This window comes from Panicum virgatum, chromosome 7N (genome assembly GCF_016808335.1).
Source record: "Panicum virgatum strain AP13 chromosome 7N, P.virgatum_v5, whole genome shotgun sequence".
In the NCBI taxonomy this organism is placed as follows: domain Eukaryota; kingdom Viridiplantae; phylum Streptophyta; class Magnoliopsida; order Poales; family Poaceae; genus Panicum; species Panicum virgatum.
Window position 1 is genome coordinate 49,875,501 of NC_053151.1, and position 23,184 is coordinate 49,898,684.

At 47.6% G+C, this 23,184-nt stretch overlaps 3 protein-coding genes across 9 annotated transcripts; 2 read left to right on the plus strand and 1 right to left on the minus strand.

The window, feature by feature from the left end:
* The first annotated feature begins 6,777 nt into the window (after positions 1-6,777).
* On the plus strand, positions 6,778-11,169 carry LOC120682092 (WD repeat-containing protein 44-like). Its single transcript, XM_039963836.1, has 7 exons — positions 6,778-8,256; positions 9,090-9,180; positions 9,372-9,529; positions 9,614-9,665; positions 9,816-9,898; positions 10,059-10,152; positions 10,329-11,169. Exons 1-7 carry the CDS (start codon positions 6,955-6,957, stop codon positions 10,913-10,915), a joined length of 2,367 nt encoding a protein of 788 aa, XP_039819770.1. The 5' UTR covers positions 6,778-6,954; the 3' UTR covers positions 10,916-11,169.
* An 82-nt stretch (positions 11,170-11,251) lies between these two features.
* LOC120682093 (dof zinc finger protein DOF2.2-like) lies at positions 11,252-12,426 on the minus strand. 2 transcript variants are annotated; one of them, XM_039963838.1, is made up of 2 exons: positions 12,325-12,426; positions 11,252-12,283 (listed from the first exon to the last, which is right to left on the minus strand). In XM_039963838.1, exon 2 carries the CDS (start codon positions 12,250-12,252, stop codon positions 11,593-11,595), a length of 660 nt encoding a protein of 219 aa, XP_039819772.1. In that variant the 5' UTR covers positions 12,253-12,283; positions 12,325-12,426; the 3' UTR covers positions 11,252-11,592. The 2 variants fall into 2 exon arrangements, with proteins under 2 accessions (XP_039819772.1, XP_039819771.1); XM_039963837.1 differs by having other exon boundaries at positions 11,252-12,344; positions 12,375-12,425.
* A 2,902-nt stretch (positions 12,427-15,328) lies between these two features.
* LOC120683773 (phosphatidylinositol N-acetylglucosaminyltransferase subunit P-like) lies at positions 15,329-17,957 on the plus strand. Of its 6 annotated transcripts, none has more exons than XM_039965849.1 (4): positions 15,329-15,644; positions 15,857-15,975; positions 16,864-16,980; positions 17,550-17,957. In XM_039965849.1, exons 1-4 carry the CDS (start codon positions 15,346-15,348, stop codon positions 17,723-17,725), a joined length of 711 nt encoding a protein of 236 aa, XP_039821783.1. In that variant the 5' UTR covers positions 15,329-15,345; the 3' UTR covers positions 17,726-17,957. The 6 variants fall into 6 exon arrangements, with proteins under 6 accessions (XP_039821783.1, XP_039821785.1, XP_039821784.1 ...); XM_039965851.1 differs by having other exon boundaries at positions 16,903-16,980; XM_039965850.1 differs by having other exon boundaries at positions 15,857-15,963.
* Positions 17,958-23,184: the final 5,227 nt, after the last annotated feature.

Sequence of the window (23,184 nt, forward strand, 5' to 3'; positions counted from 1 at the left end):
ATGAGAAATATCTCCCTGATGCAAATCCTTTTCTTTAATCGTCTGAGTAGATGAAGTAGGCAGCTAATTAATTAGTAGAAGCAAGAATCCTAGCTGGGATCGATCAGTAAAGATTCTCCTAGTAACATGCGGCAACAAGCACCGGCGGCCGGCCGGCGCCGCTCGCTCCGTGTCCAAGCACAAGCAGCATGCATTTCCAGCGACGCACATGCCATTTCCAACATGCATGCAAGCCTGTATCAACACAACTGCTATATATGTAATGTAACCGTGTTGATAAAGTCATCCTCAGCCACACACACACACATACTAGTATAGTTAGTGTACGTGCAGGCATGTCAGGACGCGGCTTACTTATTATTACCAAACAAAAGGCCCTGCTTGTGTATTTGTCAGCCTGTCTTTCTGTAGCTTTTGCGTCACTTGGACGCTAACCAATGCAAAACACGGTGCCACGGCATCATCTTTCTTTTTGGTTTTTCGAACATTCAGTTCAGGGGATCATGTTCCCTGGTTCTGATAGATCTATGGCACAACATGCATGCATGCACAGCGTGGCAACGAATGAAGATCGATGACCAAGCCAATTAGGCGAACATGCATGTACGAACAGCTAAGATCGGCTGCCCCGGCCGTGCGCTCATCATCTTCTTCTTGGTCGGATTATTCCTTGGTTGCTTGCTTCGTTTCCGCCGCGCGGCACCAACAACTACTAGATCGGATGCCATTTGCATTGCCTGCTTCTAGCACAGGCAGGCATGAATATGAATATGATCAACCAACAAGCTGATCGATCGATCAGCGAACGATCTGGTAGGGGTGTTAATTGATGATTCTTATGTGCACATCCAATCCTCTTAAATTCAAAATTTTGTACTACTAGTCTATCTACCCGTGCTCCCGCACTGCCTAATTATAACTAATATAAGAATCAGATCAATAATTATAATTATCTATCTCATGCCCTTTTTATCTATTATATATTCTAACACATACTCTAAAATATATATTTATCATTATCTAGTTACAATAGATTTCAATTTTCATCACACCTCCATATGTATTCGATATATATTTAGTTCAACTATTTGTTTGTAAATTTGGTATTCTTGTCTCTTCCGTCTTACATGAATACATGGTGACATATATCGTTAGTAGTATTTTTATATAAATAATAATATAGATAATATATTAATAATGATAGAAATAATAATTTTATATTTTATATTGTTGCACTTTAATATTTTATTATAATTATATAATTTAGATTCATATTTCGGAGTAATTTAACTTGTAGTAGTAATAATAATAACATAATTGGATAATTTATATGCAAATTTAAGGCGGTATTTGTATTATTTTTAGAATAGCATAGGTGAGTAATTTACACAATGATTAGGGGGTTACTTTAGATTTTTTGTATAATGGCAGAGGTGGGTAATTTAGATACATGTTTAGGGGGTTACTTTAGTCTATTATCATAATGACAGATGTGTGTAATTTATTATGAAAGATAACAGATCCGATGGTTATCTATTATCTTATTACTAGGGAAAATGTACGTGCCACATGCACGTATTTAATTTTTTCTTCCATCAAGCAATGATGTTATGTATTTTTTTTCAAAAAATAATACACATCTTTTTTTCTTTCAAAACAATGATGTCAATTAATATCCTTCCAAAACCATCAAGCACTGATGCCATTTATTTTTCTTCTAAAAATAATACACATCTTTCTTTTCCTTCCATAAACAACGATGTCAATTATTATCCTTTCAAAAGAAAAAATGACGTGAATTATGAGTTAATGTATGTGCAAAGAAAAGTATATATATACTAAAGGAAAATAATATGTTAATACACATCTTTTTTCCTTCCATAAAGAATGATGATAATTATTATTCTTCCAAAAGAAAAAATGACGTGAATTATGGGTCAATGTATGTGCAAAGTAAAGTATGTGTGTCCTAAAGGAAAATAATATGTGGGTACAAGAGGTGGGTATAGAAAATTGTTGGTGCAAAAAGTAATATGATTTTGGTGGAAAACATTGACGAAACCAATCTCCCCCTCCCTTTCGTCAAACATTTTGGCCTGACAAGTGAGTCCTCTGTGTGGGGTATGGTGGGCCTAATCTTGGTGAAAAAGAGTTTCAATTATTTCAACTTTTATAGTATAGATTTGGCCAACAAACGGAGCTTCCACGTTCGCTCTCAAGGTCTAGAAATTTCCACATTAATCGAAGAAAAAAGAAAAATTAAAATTACCCATCACTGCCATTACAAAAATAATTAACCAATAATACCCATATACATGTTTATAAATTACCACCAGTGCCAACAAACGGAGCATCTATATTCGCTCTCAAGGCCTAGAAATTTTCAAGTTAATTGAAAAAAAGAAAAAATTTACCCACCACTGCCATTACGAAAAATTAGCCTATAATACTCATATACATGTTTATAAATTACCACCAGTACCATTAAAATATATTTCTATTTATAAATATAAATATATCCATCGTTTTGCATATTATTCTACATATTGTGCATCCCTGTCCTTGTCAAGAGAGGGTCCTTGACATTAATCCAAAGGTTTGTTGCCGACATTGCTACAAGACACTACCACACCTCATAATTAACACCACAAGCTAAAAAAAATAACACCACAAGCAGATCAGGAACTAGGACAATATCGATCAGGCTATGATTGATATAGTAAGCTCATCAGGCTTGAACATGAACATATGTTGCTGAAATTCTGAACGGAATTTTTTGCTCTGCACTATGGAGATTTGTTGGCTTTCAAAAAGTAAGAAATTTTGATCGATTGTTCCCTAACAGAAATTAGTCCAGGAGGCATGGCGCCATGCAACAGACGATCAAGGGGATCATAAAGTAGGGAAGCTAGCAAAGAACAACTGAGTCAATTGAACTGAGCAGTGAGCAGCATTACTGCAAGGGCCGACAGATAAGAAACATGTTACTACAACTACTACAGTGAATGGTAGTAGCTAAGATCGAGAAGATATGCAGTCGTGATAGGGTTAGGGTTGTGCGTTTGCCATGCGGCCACTGACAAAGAAAGATGTAGGTAAAAGAAGGCACCACTGCACTAGCAGTAGAGAAGCACTCTTGATTACTGAAGCAAGCAGCATGTGATGAGAAAGATTTATGCTTATGAATAATAATGAGATAAAAATGTAAGATATAATTAAAATATCAATACTAGCCGCGCAAATGCGCGGGTCACCTTACTAGTTATAATTAGAGTTATTGGATTGATGGCTAGATGTTTCTGATTTTTGTGAGAATTTATAGAATTTCTCTATTTTTTAGAGTGTCCAACTAGGATCCTATGTGTCTTCATGTAGAGCCTCCAATTAGTAATAGTAAGATTTCTTCAAAATGAAGCCTCATTTTTAAAAATACTACAAAAATTCGAACTATAAAAAGGGTTGGAGTTATGCCAAAGGGTCATCAATTAACACTCCTACGTTCTAGTCTGGAATCTAATCAGGCTATCTAGTTAGCTAGTTAGGGTATAAATAAATAAAATTATAGACGTGCAGCCCATCCAAACGAGCTAGAGCTCCATCCCGGCCGGAACGTGATGCCCTCCTTGATGGAGAATTTTCTATTAGCGCCGCGCCGTGTGCGTGGTTGGTGTGCACGCAGCTGGGCAAGAGGATTATATAATTAAGATATGGAAAGCGATTAGCAGCTAGCAGGGAGGATGATGGTCCTGCTAACAAAGCTGTCAGTGGAGGAATGGCCTCTTTAATCGGAGGAGCTAGCAACCAACCATTGACCTGACGAAAAGCGTCGCAACGTGCCTCAGACTCCTCCATTATTGCACGCCAGCAGCGGCCTCCGCCATGGCGCCATGCATCTCATTCGATCCATCGCCTCGATCGCCTGTGCGGCAACATGCGCAGCGCAGCAGCGCGCCCACCAACTTTGGATGCCGTCGGTGCAAGAACGAGTGAACGACACTCCTGGGCCATGTTTGGATACATGTCACATCAAGTTTGCACAAAATGACGAACGTCCGCATGGAGTACTAAATGAAGTCTATTTGCAAAACTTTTTTAGGGATGAGTGTAACTTTTCGAGACGAATCTAATGACTCAAGTTTTATCATGATTGGCTACAGTATTGCTACAGTAACCGCGCTCAATTATTCGCTAATCGTACGGTCAAAGGCCTCATTAGTTAGAGCAACTACTACAGTACCATAGTTGTGGAGTTAATTTTGTAATTAGACTTTATTTAATACTCTTAATTGATGGTCAAAATATCAAAAAGTTTACATGAAAACGTTTTCACGGTGAACCAAACATGGCCCTGCACTGCATATGCAAGCCATCATCGATCAGTCCAGAACAAGAAAAAGTCAGCAGCTATTTCATTCGCCAACAAAATGGTAAGCGGCAACATTGATAAGTAATAACAGTAACATCATAAATTAACGTCTCAATCAATGTATACTATTAACCGAGGCGGTTGGAATTCCCGCCCGCCTCGGAGATGTTTAGAAAAGATCGTAGTAAATCATTTTTGTAGTCGTGATAATGGTACTTATCTCTTACAATATCGGTTGGAGTGTCTGATTTCTTCTGGACGTCAGACGTTCTAATCCTAGCATTACCATTATATTATAGCCTCACCAGTCACCACCACCAAGGCCAATCATTGGCACACATTTGATGCTGCTCGTTGCATTGCCTAATCCATACTTAACCCCCTCCCTGTCTTTAGTTTAATTAGTAACGCGGCGTAGATTTACTACTGCAAGTTTAGTGCCACCTGTCGGACACAGCAGACAGCTCAAGCTCGGCAAGATTGTGAGCGTTACGTTAGCACCTTTCTCACTCCAACAGAGTCGACCAGTAAACAGAACAACCGGCTACGAAGTAGTTAACATTATACGCGCGTTGCAAAGCACACGTTATCAGTAACTTACTTCGTGATAATCTAATATTGAAACTCCTGCGAACGAATCAGTAAAGGAAAAAGTTAAAAAAAACTGTGTAATTATATGATCAAGTTATTCGTTCACCACTTGCTACTAATTGACAAACTAAGAGGTTGTTTGGATCCGTGATATAGTTGCTGAGACAGTGACACGACGCGGGGAAATTTAAAATTCACCCCTCGTTGACTTTCTTCTCTGTATCGTCTCATCATTTTCTTTTTACCAGTACTTGCCCTGGACATCACTATTTCTTCTGTCTTTTTGTGGCACAAGCTGCTGAGGTAATATTAATAGTTGTGTTCGCTTAGCTGTGGCTAGTGGTTGATACTGATTTATTATGAAAGAACAGTATTACTGACTGGCTGGTAGCTGGTGGCTGGTGCTGATTTAGTATGAGAGAACAATAATGCTGGCTGATTGATTGACAAGCCAAACGAACACACCACTCGTATTTCTTTGAGAGGCTGCTTGCGCTAAGCAGTCTGCACGCACTGCCATCCGTTTTTCACCTGGTGAGCCACCAGACTCCATCATTGACTTGTGAGTTGTGACATCTAGCATCTAGGAGGTTTCTAGACCTGAAGGTTCAGTGTTACTGCAAACCATTGGTAGATGGAGTACTATGCATGTAACACTAGCACGGTAGAATCAAACTTAATCCTACATGTGTATGAGTTTCTGCAATAAAATAAAATCTTAATTACAAGCAACTCACCTAGGATTAACATGTTAGCCCGTGACACGAAACGGGACAGCATTTCCCAGGTTTTGCCGGCCCGTGCAAATGTCAGAATAGCCGGGAGGCGCGCACGATTAGCGTAGCGTGATCCAATCCAACACATTTTGGCCTTTTCCAAGCACTAGTGGTCGTACGAGAACCACTATTTTAGCGGGATATTTCACCCGGGCCCCACCTGTCATCGTCGGACCCGGGATATCCTCGGCCGGATACTGGGGATCGGCACCTGGCACGGTGGCGCACTGGCGCTGGCGCCCTTCGTCTCTCTCTGCCCGGATCGACGTGCCGAACAGGAGCAGCCGCCGTCGCCGATGATGCATGTTTGGCTTGTTTAGATCACTTTGCATTTTATATTTTTAGATTTTTAGAAGAAAATCTTTAATAGAAGTATTAAATGTAAATTAATCACAAAACTAATTACAGATCTGGTCTGTAAACTACGAGACGAATTTAATGAGCCTAATTAAGCCACTATTAAAGCATGTTTACTATATCATTACTGTAGTAATTTAGTGTCTAATCATGTCCTATTAGACTCATTAGATTTGTCTCGCGATTAACAGTCCATTTATGTAATGCGATTTATTTTTTGATTACGTTTAATATACTATGCAAAAAATTTACAAAAAAATTATATTTTGCGTTTTGGATCTAAACAAGACCTTAGCTGTGTTTAGATCCGTAAAATAGTGGTAAAAAAAGTCACATCAGACACTGTAGCATACTGTGGCACTTTTCGTTTTTTGTGGTAATTGTTGTCCTACCATGACCTAACTAGGCTCAAAAGATTCGTCTCGTCGTGTACATCAAAACTATGCAATTAATTTTTTTATTTATCTATATTTAATACTCCATGCATGAGATAAAAATTTTGATGTGATAAATAAATAGTGAAATTTGGAGTGAGAAATTTTGAAAGTAAACACACAGCCCTTATTGTCGGCTCGGCCCCGGCTTGTCTTCCTCCCCTTCGCCCTTCCATTCCACCACCAGCTCAGCTGGAGTGGTGGAGGTGACGACGCCCCGCGCACGCAGCACATAGCACACACAGCACAGCAATACTCTCTCCCATATAAAATCGCTCGCCATTTTTTTTTGTGACTAAATCGCTCGCCATTTGGGCGGGCGGGCGCCTCCCTTGCCCCCCGCTCGTCGCCGACCCGCCCCGCCCCGCTGCGCCGCGCCGCGCGAGTGGTTGGTTTGTCGGTTGTCGGGGCCGAGGGGAGCCGCAACGCAATGCCGGAGGCGGCGGCGCGCCCGCCGGGCCCGGATCCGGCGGCCGAGGACGCGGGGCAGGAGGAGTTCTACGAGTCGCTGGATCGGATCCTCTCCTCCTCCTGCTCCTCCACCTCCGCCTCCGACGACGACGCCGACCACCGCCGCCGCAGGCGCTCCCACCGCCACCTGCAGCCCCCGCCCTCGCCCGCGCCCGCCTCCGCGTACGACGTCTGGATCTCCGAGCCCACCTCCGTCGAGGAGCGCCGCCGCCTCCTGCTCCAGCGCCTCGGCCTCTCCTCCGATCCGACGCAGCCTCCCTCGCCGCGCCGCGAGCCTCGTTCACCATCCCCTCCGCCGTCTCCCCCGGCCTCGCCTCCGCCCCGCCCGGAGGAGCCCAGATCCGGGGGCCTCGGGAAGCCGCCGCTGGCGCGGAACCCCAGCTCCAGCGGCGGGGAGCAATGCCGGATCCGGAACCTCGACGACGGCACCGAGTTCGAGGTCGGGGAGGTGCACGAGGAGGTGGTCCGGGAGGTGGGCACCGGCCGCCAGCTCACCCTCGAGGAGTTCGAGCTCTGCGTCGGCCGATCCCCGATCGTGCACGAGCTCATGAAGCGGACCACAACCGCCGCGTCCGCGTCCGCCTCCGATCATGCCGCACCCGCATCCAGGCCCCGGAGGAAGCCTGGAGGAGGGTGGCTGCGCGGCATCAGGCAGCTGGCTGGCAGCGTCGCGTACGGCCGCCGCAGCACCGAAGAGGGGGACAAGGACAAGGAGAGGGAAGCGCGGCGCCTGAGCTCCGCCACCGACGACAGCCTTGACGGCACCGGCTCTCGCAATGCTGGAAGGGTCCGGGTGCGCCAGTACGGGAAGGCGTGCAAGGAGCTCACCGGGCTGTTCATGACGCAGGAATTGGCTGCCCACTCGGGCTCTGTGTGGTGCATCAACTTCAGCCTGGATGGACGATACCTTGCAACTGCTGGAGAGGACCGTGTCATCCATGTGTGGGAGGTGTCGGAGGGAGACAGAAAGGGTGAGTTGCTTGGGGAAGCTTCAGCGACAAAGGAGAATGGCGGTGGCTGCAGCCCATTTCTTGCAGTTGTTGGGAATGATTCACCAGAGATCGCTGCATTGTCATTGACCTGTGCTGATGGAGGCTATGTGGAGAAGAAGAGGAGGCCGAGGAAGCAGAGCAATCGAAAGTCTGTAGGTTCTGATCATCTAGTGGTGCCGGAGTGCGTCTTTGGCTTCAGAGACAAGCCAGTTTGCTCGCTCCTGGGGCATGCTGCTGACGTCCTTGACCTGTCATGGTCCAAATCTCAGGTATTGATTTGTGATCTTCGATTGAATCTTTCAATTGCTCAAGCACATTTTGGGTTTTTTTTTTGCAGTAATTCTGAAACCACATTCAATAATTGTGCATCTCTGTGTTGTTCAGACCTTACTTAAGATGTCTGTTTCTGATGAGTTCTAGGCTTCTAGTATGGCTTTAAGGACTATGCTTGTCAAAATGGCTAAAAACCAAATGAATTGTGCAATGTGGCAAACAAGACATTTTTGGCATTTTGCCGCATTTGAAAATGGCCTTAGACTGCATGTTGCCTACAGAAGGACTACAGTAATTTTTCAACAGTACTGGATGAATTTATCTTGCATTGCTTTGCCCATTACTTATCTGGGAAAACCTTCTATCTTTTCTGCACGCAATAAAGAAAGATTATAACTAATTATTTTTCTGACAACATAGTACAGACATAATGACATGCTTCACATTTTCAGCTAAGTGACTATGTTTAAAACAGTTTTCGTCCATTTGTTGTTGCAGTACTCATGGTATTTTAGCTGGAAGATTTGTGGGACACATATAGTATAGTTCAGATATTGTAATTTAGCTGATCATGCACTGTGTCTTCCTGATTGGTTTCAAACTTTGACTTGGGGGTTGTCCATGCAACATTATGGAACAGTGTATTTGTATTTTTTTAGAAACCTTGTGAACGGTCATAAATAGGCCATTGCTCTGCTCTTTTAAGCCTGCTTTTTTTTGGCACCTCAGCTCTTGTTAGTGTCCAATCAGAAAATAGTTAAAAAATAAATGAGTTGTTAATTGCTATTATTTTGACAAAATAGTTAATGATTTTAATGTGCTCTTGCAGTACTTGATCTCATCATCCATGGACAAAACCGTTAAACTTTGGGACATTACTACCAGTACCTGTTTGAAAACATTCTCACATACAGACTACGGTGAGTTTGGTCACAGGATTCATTTCTGTCCATCTGTTATGGTCTCTTATTTTTTCATAGAAGAAAAGGGCCATTCCCTTTTGTTCCTCAGTTCTATTTGTTTGGCCATATGACCAGCATTATACATTTTTTTGGGGAAAACAGACCAGCATTATAATTGATTTGCTTCTTTGCAATCAACCTTTTTGCAGTAACTTGCATCCAGTTCAATCCTGTAGATGATAACTTCTTCATTAGTGGATCACTGGATGAGAAAGTTCGCATCTGGAATGTCAGAGATCGTAAGATTGAGGATTGGAATGATCTTCATGAGATGGTTACCGCTGCTTGTTATTCCCCTGATGGACAGGTTGATGTAGTTCCCTTCTGGTACATATTTCTTTTTACCATAAAACTAGACATGCTTACATTTCAATCTCTGTTGTCTTTGAAGGTTGCTCTGGTGGGCTCTCACAAGGGAAGCTGTCATATATTCGATACATCTGGTATGACAGTCTTGCTCCTACACATTCCGACTCATGTGCATTTATTCTTTTTTGATATTTACTAAAGATTCTTTATTTGTTATGCACTGATAACCTTTAGAACTCCAGTTCCTCAAATGATGAATTCACACATTGGTTTAATCATTGCAGAGAAGAAGCTTCAGTATAAAAGTCACATAGATTTAAGAATTAGAAAAAAGAAGTCTGGACAGAAGAAGATCACTGGCTTCCAGGTAATGTGGCACAGAGCGTGCATTTCCCGGCCAATTCCTTTTTTGACATTCTTCTTTTTTGGGGGGACTCTAGTAGGCATACATTAATCTGTTGCCTCCAGCCTCCAGTATGGTATTGTTTGTCTATTACTTAGTTGAATATCTGTGTTTCATGCAACAGTTTGCTCCTGGAAGCTCCTTGGAAGTTCTGATTACCTCTGCAGATTCAAGAATACGGGTTGTTAATGGCGATGAGTTGGTTCACAAGTTTAAAGGTAATGCCTCATTCTCCTACCATCTTAAATCAAATATGGTTCGTTTTTCATATAGTTACATGTATTATTTTTCGCAAATATTTAGGGTGTTTACTTGCCTTATGAGCTGTATAGGCTAGTGTGCTAGTTCCGGGATTTAGCATCTACTTGGAGTTTAACTTTAATCCTTTCATCAGGGTTTCGAAACACAAGTAGCCAAATCTCAGCTTCTGTAGCTCCGAACGGGAAATATGTCATCTGTGCCAGTGAGGATTCTCACGTCTATGTATGGAGACATGACAACAGTTCCCACCCCAGCAGAAGCAGGAGTACAGTTGATGTAACCAACTCCTATGAACATTTCCACTGCCATGGTGTGACCGTGGCTATCACATGGCCCGGTGCCGAAGCCCGAGGCTCGTTTGGATCTCGCAGCAGCAGGCACAGTGATTCAGATGGAGCAGGGAACTCTGGCCGAGACGTCCCTGTAGAGAACACTGAGCCCAATTCTGATTCAGCTAATAACAGAGGCAATGAGAGCCCAGTTTGTGAAGGTGCGGCAAGCAGAAGCGCCAGCAAACATCCAGGTCATGGAGCATCCACATCCTGGCCTGACGAAAAATTACCGTCTGCCAAGAGCAGCCCCGATCACTGCTCCTCTGATCTCTGCATTGGAGCTATGGATGTCCAGCGCCGGTCTGCGTGGGGTTTGGTGATTGTCACGGCCGGACGTGGAGGTGAGATCAGGGTGTTCCAGAATTTTGGCTTCCCAGTTCAAGTGTAAAGCTAGCGTGAGATTGTGCCAGGGTTGTTTGGTTCTTTACTGTATAGATAGATATCGTTAGGTCGTCGACAGTGTTACTGAAATGTTGTTGCTATTCCCTGTCTGGTATCAAGATTGTACTCCCAAGAACCACACTACCACTGTTGATACGAGGCTTTGTATAATTGTATGGTTAGCAGCACACATTACGTCAATGTGTTCATATGTTTGCTTTTTTACCATATATACAGTGATTTACAAAAGTATTTTTGAAATTCATGAATTTGTATTTTTCAGTTTTACTTCCATTCTTCCCTGTCCTTGGTGTTCTGCTAGAGCTATCAGTACCGTTCCGTATTTGTGATGTCCATTTTAAATCAGCAGGCATGTGCTAGTGCATGCTTGACACAAACTTAATTTATTGTCACAATAATCACTGCGCAGATCTTATATCCTGTCCTCCCCAAGGCAGCTACAGATCATGATCCACCGATCTAACAACTGGCCACGATTTCATTTCGTTACAAGGACGAGAAGAAACAGTGAGACCATATGGGAATTGAGCCGCTTGCATTGGTAGCTGAATAGCTCATCAAAACATGCTGGCACTGCATACTAGGAACTCGGAAGCACTACCTGAACCTGATGAGGCCGCACTGCTAAAACCGGAGCCTCACAACGGCGCCCGGCTGCCATGATCAGTTCCCCGGAGGGGGCCAGCTGAGCTCGAGGCCGGCGATGTCATCCCACGCGCCCGTCACGCCAGCCGTCCCGCCGTCCCACGGCGCGAGCCCGTCGTAAAAGTCCGGGACGACCGAGTGCTGCCACGACGAGAACGTCGGCGCCGGGGCAGCGCCGAGGTCGAGCTGCGGCAGGAAGCTGCCGTCGCTGAGGCACGGGAAGGCCGAGAGGTCCTGCATGAGGCGGTAGGCGTCCTCCGCGCGCGCCGTGGTCTGCGGCGGCGAGGGCTGGGCGTCGTCGACCCTGCGGCGCTTGGCGGCGCGGCGGGAGGCGCCGCCGACGGGCACGTCCCGCAGCGTGCCGCCGTGCGTCCAGTAGCGGCGGCAGGCGCGGCAGAAGTGGCGCGGCTGCGCCGTGCTGTAGTTGTTGTAGTAGCAGAACTTGGTGTTGGTGGAGTGGCAGCGCGGGCACTCGAGCTGCTGCTGCTGCCTCGGGAGCTGCTGGTGGCCCAGGCCAGCCTTGCGCGCGGCCTCGTCGCCGTCCTCATGGCTGACCTGCAGGTGGCGGAGCACGGGGGAGCCGGTCGGCTCAGCGTCGGAAGCGGGCGGACGCTTGGAAGCATCGGCGGCGCCGGCGGAGGTGGCGGAGAGGGTCGAAGCTGCAGCTGCGGGCGCCATTTCCCGGGCGAGCAGGACGGCGCATGCCGAGGGCGGCCGTCGCGCGCCTTAAAACCAGCCAGCCGAAGCTAGTGCGCGGCGCAATCAGGTCAGGCGCTGGCCCCTGTGGGCGTGTGATCCCACTCGCTCTCCGGCCGGGTGGTGATCGATCTGGGGAGGCGGAATGAAATATAGGCTAGCTTGCTAGGTAGCCGCCGGCCAAGCTATTTGTAGCAGGTGGCATGAGTGCACAGCGGCGAGGCGTAGCCGCCGTCACCGTCAGTCCGACCTGGACGGCAATCAGCTTGGCATGGTTGGTTGGGTTGGGTCCCGTCCCGTCCAAACTCCTACTCAAACGGTTCGTTCAGTGCTAGAGCTGTAAAAATTTGGCAGAATTTTGTGGAATTTACGCTTAAATTTGTGCAAGGAACAGGAATGATCATCCAATCAAGTACCGTTAAAATCATCATGGTTCCTTAAGCATAGGGATCGGACCCAACAAACATTCTGCCTGCATGCGATGCGAAGGGAACAGCAGTTTCGGCGCAGAAGGAACGGCCGCGCAATGCTGCAACTAGCACGCACACATCCCGAAAAAAGAATCTTACATGCATGAAGCACTAAATGAAGTCTATTTACAAAATCTTTTTAGGAATGGGTGTAACTTTTCGCGACGAATCTAATGACGGTAATTAATTGATAATTAGCTATAGTGATGCTACAGTAACCATCCTCTAAATCGCGCGGTCAAAGGTCTCATTAGATTCTTCAGGGTCACTAGCGCGGGGGTTCTGAAGTTGGTTTTGTAAACTGGCTTTGTTTGACACCGTAATTAGCGGTCAAAGTTTACTATTCATTACCATGCTACAAAACCAAACAAGCCAAAGCAGTGTGGGCGGTGGGCCCCGCGGCTGACGCAGCAGTGAGATGCTGTTCTTCGTCCTGAAGCTACCTCGCGTGACCGTCCGTGCGCGCGCGCGGGCCTGCCTTCCATTATTCCACGCCGCCGCGCTCCATTGCTTGGCACGAGCCACGAGCAGCGACGCGGACGCAATGGCGGCCGATCCAGTGGTCGTCTGGTCGACGACGCACGCGTACACACACGGCCATTCCGGCAAGTCGTGGTTTGATCGCCGAGGAAACAGACCGGCCGAGTCCGGAGAGTTCCTCGCCGCCTCTGTCCGTCGCAAGCACTATCCTTGGCAGCCAATAATTCCGAGCTCTGGCGCCTTGCGCCTCCACTGGGACTGGGAGTGGGAGCGGCCAAGGCCAGGGCGGCACGGGATCTATCGAGGCGTAAATGGCCGGAGAGATCGGGTCGGGTCGGGTCGCGTCGCGTCGGCGGCGGTGGGGGCGGGGCGGCAACACCGCTGGGCCCCCGCGCGTGGTTTGGCGAGAGAAAATGACACGGGGGTGGGCCCTGGTCGGTGGCTTTTCCTACGCGGGAAAGGGCCCCGCGAAAGCTCGGTCCATCGATCGGGCAGCGCTGTCGCCGTCGGCGGCCGGCGGGCGTTTGACGCCGCGGCGGCAGGTTTCGTCCACACGTGGGGGCCGCCGCCGCGTCGGCCACGATCGTCGGGGTCGGGCTGCGGCCGCCGCCTGGCCAATGCTTGCTAGGGGCAGAGGGCGCACAGTTTGGGGTTGGTTGCTGTCGAGTCGAGTCGACGACGTGGCCTGGCCTCTCTTCTCGCGCCGCGCCGCCTGCTTCCTTCCACGTGCTCAATAGTAGACCACACAAGACTCGGAAGTCGGAACTCCCAGCCCCTCTTCACGCTCAGCCAGGCTGCCGCATTATTATGATATAATCTTACTGCCCCTCTTCACCGGCGAGGTAGATGGAGAGACCGGCAATGGTGCCGGTGGTGGCCTCGATTCGTGCAAGCACGGGAGCGCGGTGATCGCGACGCGGCCCTGTCATCCATCCATCGGTTGAATGCGTTCCTGGTCCGGAGGACTTGGACCGTACAGCACTCAACCAGCGAAAACTGGGAATGCTTTCGGTTCTGCTAAGGAACAGGGAACTCCGGGCGGCTGTCATGTCAACCGCCTGCTCGCTTTGACTCGAGAGCCGTGGGCGTGGAGTATTCCTCCAGGCTCCAGCTTGATCTCTGCCCACTTATGGGTGGCCGTCTCGCTCGTCTGCACACAGATCGTGTTTGAGCGAGTAACCACCGCGGGTGCCTGCTCCATCTAGATCTCTCGTCGTACGCACCCAACCAGTTACCGCAACTTCACAGAATCAACGTTCTTCACGCAGTTCCTCCTCTTCAGTCTTCAGTAACTGAGCAACATTTCGAGAAGTAATCATTCCGTTGACCCAGGTATATAACTAGAACAACAAGTGCTGTTGCTGTTACGTACGTGACGATCGAGATACCCACTACAATACAAGGACACCAGATTGAAAACTCGGGTTTCCTACCGACCAATCCTCTCGGCGACGGCTTTTCTGCACAAGGGAACGACGGACGTATCGATCCGCGGCCGCCTGACAGCTAACGAGATTATGAAAATCGCAAGTGCCGCTTAAACAAGGCGAGCGAGCAATCAGCAGGCAGGCGTTTCAGGCTGTCGTCGCTCGTGTACGCACGCCTCCTACTTCTCGACATGCACGCCTCTCTTCAGCTCCGTGCCAATGATTACCTCTGCTGGTCCTTGGCCTATATGATATGATGATCAGGATGATTGCTGGTCAAACATGATGAACAGATAATTGTCCGATTACATATATAATATAGGTAAGAAAAAAAAAACTAAAGAACGTACGACGAATGCGATCGGCAGACGATCATACCAAGATGATGGTCATCTCCACGCAAGCTTGAAGCCAGCAATGTCCAGAATTACCAAGTTGTAGGTCATGCATCTTCTTTACTATTTTTTTTAAAAAAATACAGGAGAATAGCATCTTCTGATAAACGATCAAATTCTGAAAAGAGTTAATTCTAAAAATTCTCATCCGATCCGGGACAAGAATCAAAGAATGTGAGTGTTTTCCCACTTCATGGCCCATACACGATTAGGCCCATCTTCACTCGGTTCTGGGCTTCATGATGGCCTTGGCCCACGAACAACAACCGTGTGCGCTTCGCTGCTGGCCTGGCTGTAGCCGAGATGGACGAGGGGGCGAGGAAGACGATGGAGTGGCCGCCGCCGTCGACGTTGCCGTCGCTGGTGGTGCGCAGCCCCCGGCAGACGGTCAGCCTGATCCGCAACCGCCGCCCCCACCGCGACTGGGACCAGTCTTCGAGGTCCCCCTCCTTCGCCGCCCGCGACCACGGGCCCAAGCCGTCGGAGGTGTACGGCTTCGTCGGATCCATCACCACCGTCATCGCCACCGCCGCCTACCTCGCCTGGGCGTACACGCCCGAGCCCGTCCTCCGGTCCCTCGGCATCACCTACTACCCTAGCAAGTATGAAATGCTTCCCAGTGTTTGCTCACCCTCCAATCCTCCACCAGTCCATGACATGTTCTTCCATTTCGATTTTGCTCATTCAAAATTCTGTACCATCAGCACCCGAACAGGCATCGGATGATAGATTGCCTCCTTGGCCTATAAATCAGCTCAATATATTCGGAATGGTGCGTTTTGCTGCAGCTGATTTCAGTCTCGTTTTCGTTCAGGTACTGGGCATTGGCGGTGCCATCGTTCGTGATCGTGGCCGTGGCGCTGTCCATGGCCATCTACATGGGTCTCAACTTCGTCGCCACTCCTCCCCTGACTTCCTTCAGTACAATCTTCGGTGACCCTGACTTCCCTTCCTCCTCCAAATAACTGCATCGTTGTGACACCCCAGGTGTTAATCACCTGTAATTAGAGTTCATCACATGATTAGCATGATCCTTAGCATTAATCTTTCCTGTATAAAGACTTGAAAAAAAATTTTCTAGCCTTTTTAATACATGTGATGTTAAATTTCCTTTTAAGAGGTTTTCCTGTAAGAGTTTATACAATTACATGATTAAATAATATTAGAAATGTATAAATATAAAAAGGTAGAAAAATTGTGTTAGGCCTTGTTTGGCTCCAGGACTTTTTTCAGAAGTCTCTATCACATCAAAAGGAATCTTATTATTTTATAGTATTAAATAAAATCTGTTTATAAATGTTTTTTGACAGCTGAGTGTTTTTTCGCGAGACGAATCTAATGAGCCTAATTAATTCATAATTTGCTACAGTGATGCTACAGTAACCATTCGCTAATCATAGATTAAGATACCTCATTAGATTCGTCTCGCAGTTTAGCCCCAGAGTTCTGCAGTTAGTTTTATAATTAATATTTATTTAATACTTCTAAATACTAAAAAGTCCCTAGGACTTTTTTGAAGTCCCTGTTTCTAAACACCCCCTTAATAATTTATTTTGAATGCCAAGTGACACAATTATTAACAGTGAATAAATTTTCATAAAGAAACCAAGTCAAATCCGTGTTTAACATCTAATCACATGGAATGGTGAAATCTTTGTTTAATTCAAAGTAGCTTTTAAAATTTATTTTACCTAAACACTGAACTTTCAACCAATATGGAAATTTTAGTCTATCTAATGAGTTTGGAGTAGATTCACGGTAGAAGATATTTTCTAGCTGGCACTATTCATAGAGGCAGATATTTACCATGTCCTGGTGCAGTGCATCCTTATCTGCTCCTTCTCATACCGTACCAAGCAGAGCAGAGCCATGGCTGCTACTCGACCCCCACGCCGAGCCGTCATCTGAGCTTCGCCCCGACCTCCCCAAACCCTCCAGGTGCACTCACCACCTCCCATGGTGCCTCCCTGATTAAGCAATAGCTCTAAATAAGATTGTTTGTAACATCGTCAATAATTAATATATATGTTTGGTTATGTAAATTGGATGATGAAAATTTGGTTATTAGATGCTCAGGTGTAGTCCATGTGATAATTTGGTTAGGAAATATTTGGATTAACTATTGCTTAATCTAGGTTAGAAGTGGGTGAGCTTTTGAATTACATATATGTATGCTCTCCTCAGCTGCTATCATTTATTTTATGTAAATTTAAATTTAAAGCTATTTTTATAAATATTTATGCGGTTATCTATTTTGTGAAATTATATCATGCTGTTACCGTCTGCGCTCGCCGTCGTGCGAGACTACTGGTGATGTTTCGATCGGGCCGTGGGTTAGAAACAGGCTGTCAAGTTACACTTAATTAAGCTGATGCGCCTGATGTGTTAAAATGACGGTCATTACGTTTAATTAAACACAGTTCTGTCACATTGCATTTCTAGCTCTTGAGTATAATCGATCTGTTGTATTGTTGCTGTGGTAACAGTTGCTCTTGTTAATTCACCAGATGAAAATAGTCGGGAGCGCATGACGTTTTCTCCTGCAATGGAAGAAGAGATGCCGATTGAACCTATTTCAGACATCAGTATTGACCAAATCAACGATCTTATGTTTGGTGGTAGATGGTTTACTACTCCAGATGGAAAATGGATCTACCTTGGAGCACAAGACTGGAAACACTAGCAACATCAAGAAAGAATCCTCATCACATTGCCTTCATAACCAATTGAGGAACTCCATTCTTTACTCTTTAGGGTGGGTCTTTTATGTGTGAATTGTGAAGGAACCTTCAGCATTTCTCTGTCTAGAATTTCAGCTGTATTTATTTGTTCAATTTGACAACGGAGACTGCAAATGTTTGCAACCAATGCTAGTTAATTCTGATTCATCCATCAACCGGATAAGGTCTTGAAAAGACATACAGTAGTTCACTATCGGGCTTCTGTATCGGAGATGACAACCGCAAGCTACACTGCCTCTGCTGAAGAAGTTATGGAAAATAAAGGTACTACCCAATCTCAGAAGCTAGCATTTGGTGAGACGCAGATGTCGTGGTGTGAAAACCCATAACCGGGTGCGCGTAGTGTACCCGACTAAATCCAGAGGGTGAGTACTCGAGGGTTAGCTAGGATTAGCTCAATCTCGATGGAAGAACGCGATGAACACAGCAGGTTTAGAGTAGTTCGGGCTGCCGGAGCGTAATACCCTACGTCCACTGTGTGTTGTATTGCTTGCGCTCTCAAGAGGTTGAGAGCCGGGTCGCTCGGAGTGGAAACCGAGCTTGTGTGTATAGAGTCTTGGAGTCTATCTGAGAGTCACTGGCGTTAGCTGAGTCCTAGCGGGCGTGCTCTCCCTTTTATATATCCAAGGGGAGCACGTACACTGAGCGGGCTCCGACATGTGGACCCGGCGATGTATTATAAACTACACTTTTGCCTTTAATGCCTCAGATTCGGAGATCTTGTCGTCGGCTTCCGTGCGAAGCTTCTGACCAGGGATGGTCTTGAGCTGTCCTGTCAGAGTAGAGTCTAGCCTCTGCAGCCGCGCGTCGAGGTCATGATAAAGCGCCGAACTACTGACTCAGTCACGGTAGCAGCGTGCACTGTTGCTCCAGTTAGTAGCTGGTCATCATGACTCGTCGCCCATGCGCGCGGCGCTGAGTCTTTAATGCTTGCCTTGTAACTGACGAGCCACCTCGGTAACTGGCGATCCACAGTGTGGGCTGACAAAAGCTGCCCCGTGCCCAGAGGCAGCAAAGCCCGCCTCAACCACTCGCACTTAATGCGGGTGGGTGAGGGGGCTTCCAGCGGAAGGCTTGCGGCCGCGGCTGCGTCTGTGTGACACGTGGCGGCACGTGGAGGTCCCGGACCCATCTGCGGGAGTCCGGATGGCACGTGGAGGTCCCGAACCCACCTGCGGGGGTCCGGGTCCGCGGCCACAGGTGCTGAGCATTTCCACCTCTGGGACACGTGGTGACACCGGACCCGTCCCCGAGCGGGAAGCGGGTCCGGGACCGTTGGTCCGGTGAGATGGAGTCGGACCCCAGGGGTCCGGCTGCTCAGCTTCTTAGGACGTAGTTACGGATAACTACGCGAGTCTTGGCATAGTAGGAGTGGGTACCCAGTTGCAGGGTACTGACGACAAGTTTTTCCTCCGGGAGACAGGAAGTTGGGAGTCCATTGATCCGTGTTCTCACCCTCCTGGCTTCTTTCTTGTAGAGTATCTATCATCGCTGTTGCTTGTAGGTCCTGAGTCAGCATCAAACCCAACATGTTTCGCAAAAAAAAGCATCAAACCCAATATTTGCTGAACCGGATTACTGCAGGAGGATGGCTGCTTAGCTTGGAGGATTTGCATCTTTGATGTGAACATTCTGGACTACAAGAAACAGAAGGCAATCTGAAAACACTGTTTTTTTTTTGAGGAAAACTACTGCAACCTGCGGGTTGCCTGAAAACACTTGTACTGATCCGTTTGAATCGTGAGCACTTCTCTGAAACCTGAAAGCCGGCGATAGTGAACCAGGCGGTCTGGACGTGTCAGCATTTTCAGCAGCGTTGATTTTTGCTAGGTGAGTTTGCAAGCTTGTTCTGGCGCACTCTTGGTTTTAACCTTCCGCTGGAGGTCGCGCCAGCTACGCTCCACTGCTTGCCACGACCATCGAGCATTCCGTCTGCCCACTTTGATACCTTCCCTTTGCTGTGTTGCTGGCAACTGTGGAAACCCCGCAATGGGTTTGTCTTCCGCGGTGAGACTCTGAACCTGCGTCAGACTTTACAAACTTGCAAGGCTACCGCGCAAACATGGAAGTGTAGGATGCCCCGAGATGACCAAGGCATTAGTGATCAATGGTGTGCTCTCTTTTCTTCGGCAATGTAAACCATGACTTGATGTAAAATACCTTGTGATCCGGTCATTCAGGGCCACCCCAATTAATACAAATCAGGTGGGGGATTCTGTCCCCCTCCGTTGACAGTCAAAAAAAAAAGTGACCTGTGACCCGCCAGCCACGCCGTGACACTGAATCGTCTCCGAAAACTTCACTAGTTCGCCACATCGACGTGGGACCCACCCAGGTTTATTTTGGGCACTTCTTTGCAGCGTGAAGAGAGAGAGAGACGTTAACCCCGTTTCGCGGCTCAACTTTGCTGAACGTTTGCCAAGTGAAACCCTTTTTTTCTCGAATACGCAGGGGAGAGCTAAGCTAAACCGGCATTGCACTGAAACCCCTTGTCTCGGACTCTCGGTTCTTTTACTATGAAAAAAACGGTGAAAGCGTAAAGACCATCGGCCACGTAGGACGCCACATCATCGAGAGCCCCAATGGGCCTCTCCTACGTGTCATGCCCTGCATCTATAGTTTTCCATCAGGCCCGTGGGCCGTGGGCCGGCCCGAAGCACGAGAATTGGGCCCGGTACACGGCCCGGCCCGGCACGGAGGTAAACGGGCCCGGGCCGGCCCGGCACGGGCATCGTGCCGTGCCTGGGCCGCGCCGCAGGCACGTGGGCCGGCCCGGCCCGGCCCGGCACGGTTAGCGTCCGGCCCGACTCGGCACGTGGGCCGGCCCGTGAGCACGAAGCCCACGAAGCCCGCCAGCCCGAGCCGGCCGGCCACATAAGGGGGAGGGGGCGGGCGCGGGCGCTGGTAACCCTAGCCCCCCCTCCATTCTCCGCCCTGGCTCCTCCGTGGCTCCGCCTCGTCTCCTCCGCACTCCACCTCCCCCGCTCCTCGCCAGATCCGCTCCACGCCTCCACCCCGAGTCCCCGACCTCCACCGTCCACCCCACCGCTCCGGCATAGATCCGTCGCGCTTCGACCCCCTCCTGTCGCGCGGATCGCCGGTAACCCTAGGCCCCTCCATTCCCCGGCCGCCTGGCCGCCGCCTCGTCTCCTCCTCCTCTCCGCCTCCCCCGCTCCTCGCCAGATCCGCTCCACCCCGACCTGCACCCCACCTCTCCCGCGTAGATCCGCTGCTCTCCGACCTCCTCCGCCTCTCCTCGGACAGATCCGCCGCTCCAGTGGACCTCCTCCGACTCTGCTCGGTCAGATCCGCCGCTCCCCTCAGGCCCTCACCTCCTCACCTCTCCTTTCTTCTACTTCTTCATCACGAATCCTCCTCTCCCCTCTTTGCGAGTCTGTGTGGCCTGCAACTCCGGTGAGGGCGTCGACGGCAACTTCGGTCTTCGGTGCTCCGGCAAAAGGTAAGTCAGAACTCGCCTTTCTTCTCATTCTTCCTCACGAATCCCCCTCACAGTCTCTCCTCCTTGTGCAGGCCGTGAGGGACCGAAGACCGGCGATGGCCGCCGACGACTCCTACAACAATGAGTTGCGGTCGATGGGCTTTCGCGGAGATGATGAGGATGACCTGTCTGCGGATGCCGCTGAGTTGTTTGGGAGCAATGCTGCCATCGACCTGGATCCAGAAGGCCTTCCTCAGGGGACGGCCGCTGGATCTGGCACTAGCAGCGCGAGCACCGCCGCTGCCACTGAGTCTGGCTCGACCAGGAAGAGGAGGGCGTCCAACTCCAAGGTCTGGAAAGACTTTGATGAGATCTATGAGGTAATTGATGGTAAGGAACGTCAAACTGGTGCTAGATGCAAGCATTGCAAGAAAAACCTCAATGGTAAATCAACCCATGGTACTGGTCACTTGAAGCGGCACATTCCTATATGCCCTGTTTTGAAATCTCGTAATGCCATGACTCAAACTCAACTTAAGTTTAATTCTGATGGCTCTGCGCACCTTTGGGAGTACAAACCAGAAGTAGCTCGTACTGAGTTGTGTAGGTTAATTGCTCGTCTTGACCTGCCTATTTGCATTGGTGAGTCTGATGCTTTTAAAGATTTTGCTAAGGTGTCTAGGCAAACAACCACTAGAGATTTTGCCAAGTACTTCACTGAACGTCGTGCTCAGCTTGTTGAGTGCTTGAAGTCTGTATCCTCTGTTGCTCTTACTTCTGATATCTGGTCTGGCAATGCTAAGGAAGATTACCTTAGTGTGGTTGCTCATTTTGTGAATGCTGATTAGCAACTAGAGAAAAGGATCTTAGGTCTCAGGTTGATTGATGTGTCTCACAATGCTGAGAATATTGCTGAGCGTATTACTTCTGTTATTGCTGATTATGAGTTAACTGATAAAATCTTTGCTGTTACACTGGAAAATGCTGCTGCTAACACTAGGGCTATTAATCAACTTAATCCTGTTTTGTCTGGTTATGTTGGTAGCTTGTTCCTGCATCAAAGATGTGCTTGTCATATCATAAATCTTATTGTTAAGACTGGTCTTGAAGTGTTTAAGCCAATGCTTGGTGCATTTAGATCTGCTATATCATTTCTAAACTCATCTAACCAGCGCATTGCTGCATATAAGTCATATTGCATTGTTGTTGGTGAAAGACCTCGCAAGTTTGGCTTGGATATGGATGTGAGATGGAATTCTACCTATCTTATGTTAAAACATCTCCTACCCCATAAGGCCACATTCTCTGTTTTCATCACTACTCAGCATCCTTTGGTTGATGGTCAGCCACTCCTAACAGACCAGCACTGGTATGTTGCTGAAATTTTTTTTGAATTCCTTGAACAGTTCTATGATTCCACTGTTGTTATGTCTGGTGTTTATTACCCCACATCTCCATTAATATTGCATCATGTTCTTGAGATAGCTAGCCATCTAAATAATTATGAAAATGATAGAGACTTAAGATCAGTTGTGGTTTCTATGAAAGATAAGTTCTTGCAATACTGGTGTGACATACCCATGCTCTACTCCTTTGCATTTATACTAGACCCTAGGGCTAAGCTGAAAGGTTTCACCAATGTTCTTAGACTTCTATCTCAGCTTAATGGTAATGATTACTCATGCTACTTGACTGAGGTAAGGGCTGAGTTGTCTGTTATTTTTGCTAAGTATGATGAGAAGTTTGGTGGTGTAAGGTTGCAAAGGGCTGCCCAACCAGGCCCTACAGGTAAGAGAAAAACTGCTTGAGGAAGAATCTTTGGTGGTGAGTCTTCTTCTTCTGGTTCTAGTTTGTCTGGTACTACTCTTGGTTCTGTTACTAGTCTTGGTTCTGGTTCTACTTCCTCCTTGCATAGAAGAACCTCTGCTAGTGCTCTGTTGCAAGCTGCAACTTCTGGTGCTT

Bases quoted from the DNA above. Each gene is read 5' to 3' on its own strand.
- LOC120682092 (XM_039963836.1), top strand. From the start codon at position 6,955: ATGCCGGAGGCGGCGGCGCGCCCGCCGGGCCCGGATCCGGCGGCCGAG. The intron at 8,257-9,089 runs GTATTGATTTGT...GTGCTCTTGCAG, and splicing joins TGTCATGGTCCAAATCTCAG to TACTTGATCTCATCATCCAT. The intron at 10,153-10,328 runs GTAATGCCTCAT...TCCTTTCATCAG, and splicing joins GTTGGTTCACAAGTTTAAAG to GGTTTCGAAACACAAGTAGC.
- LOC120682093 (XM_039963838.1), bottom strand. From the start codon at position 12,252: ATGGCGCCCGCAGCTGCAGCTTCGACCCTCTCCGCCACCTCCGCCGGC.
- LOC120683773 (XM_039965849.1), top strand. From the start codon at position 15,346: ATGGACGAGGGGGCGAGGAAGACGATGGAGTGGCCGCCGCCGTCGACG. The intron at 15,645-15,856 runs GTATGAAATGCT...GTTTTCGTTCAG, and splicing joins ATCACCTACTACCCTAGCAA to GTACTGGGCATTGGCGGTGC. The intron at 16,981-17,549 runs GTGCACTCACCA...TTAATTCACCAG, and splicing joins GACCTCCCCAAACCCTCCAG to ATGAAAATAGTCGGGAGCGC.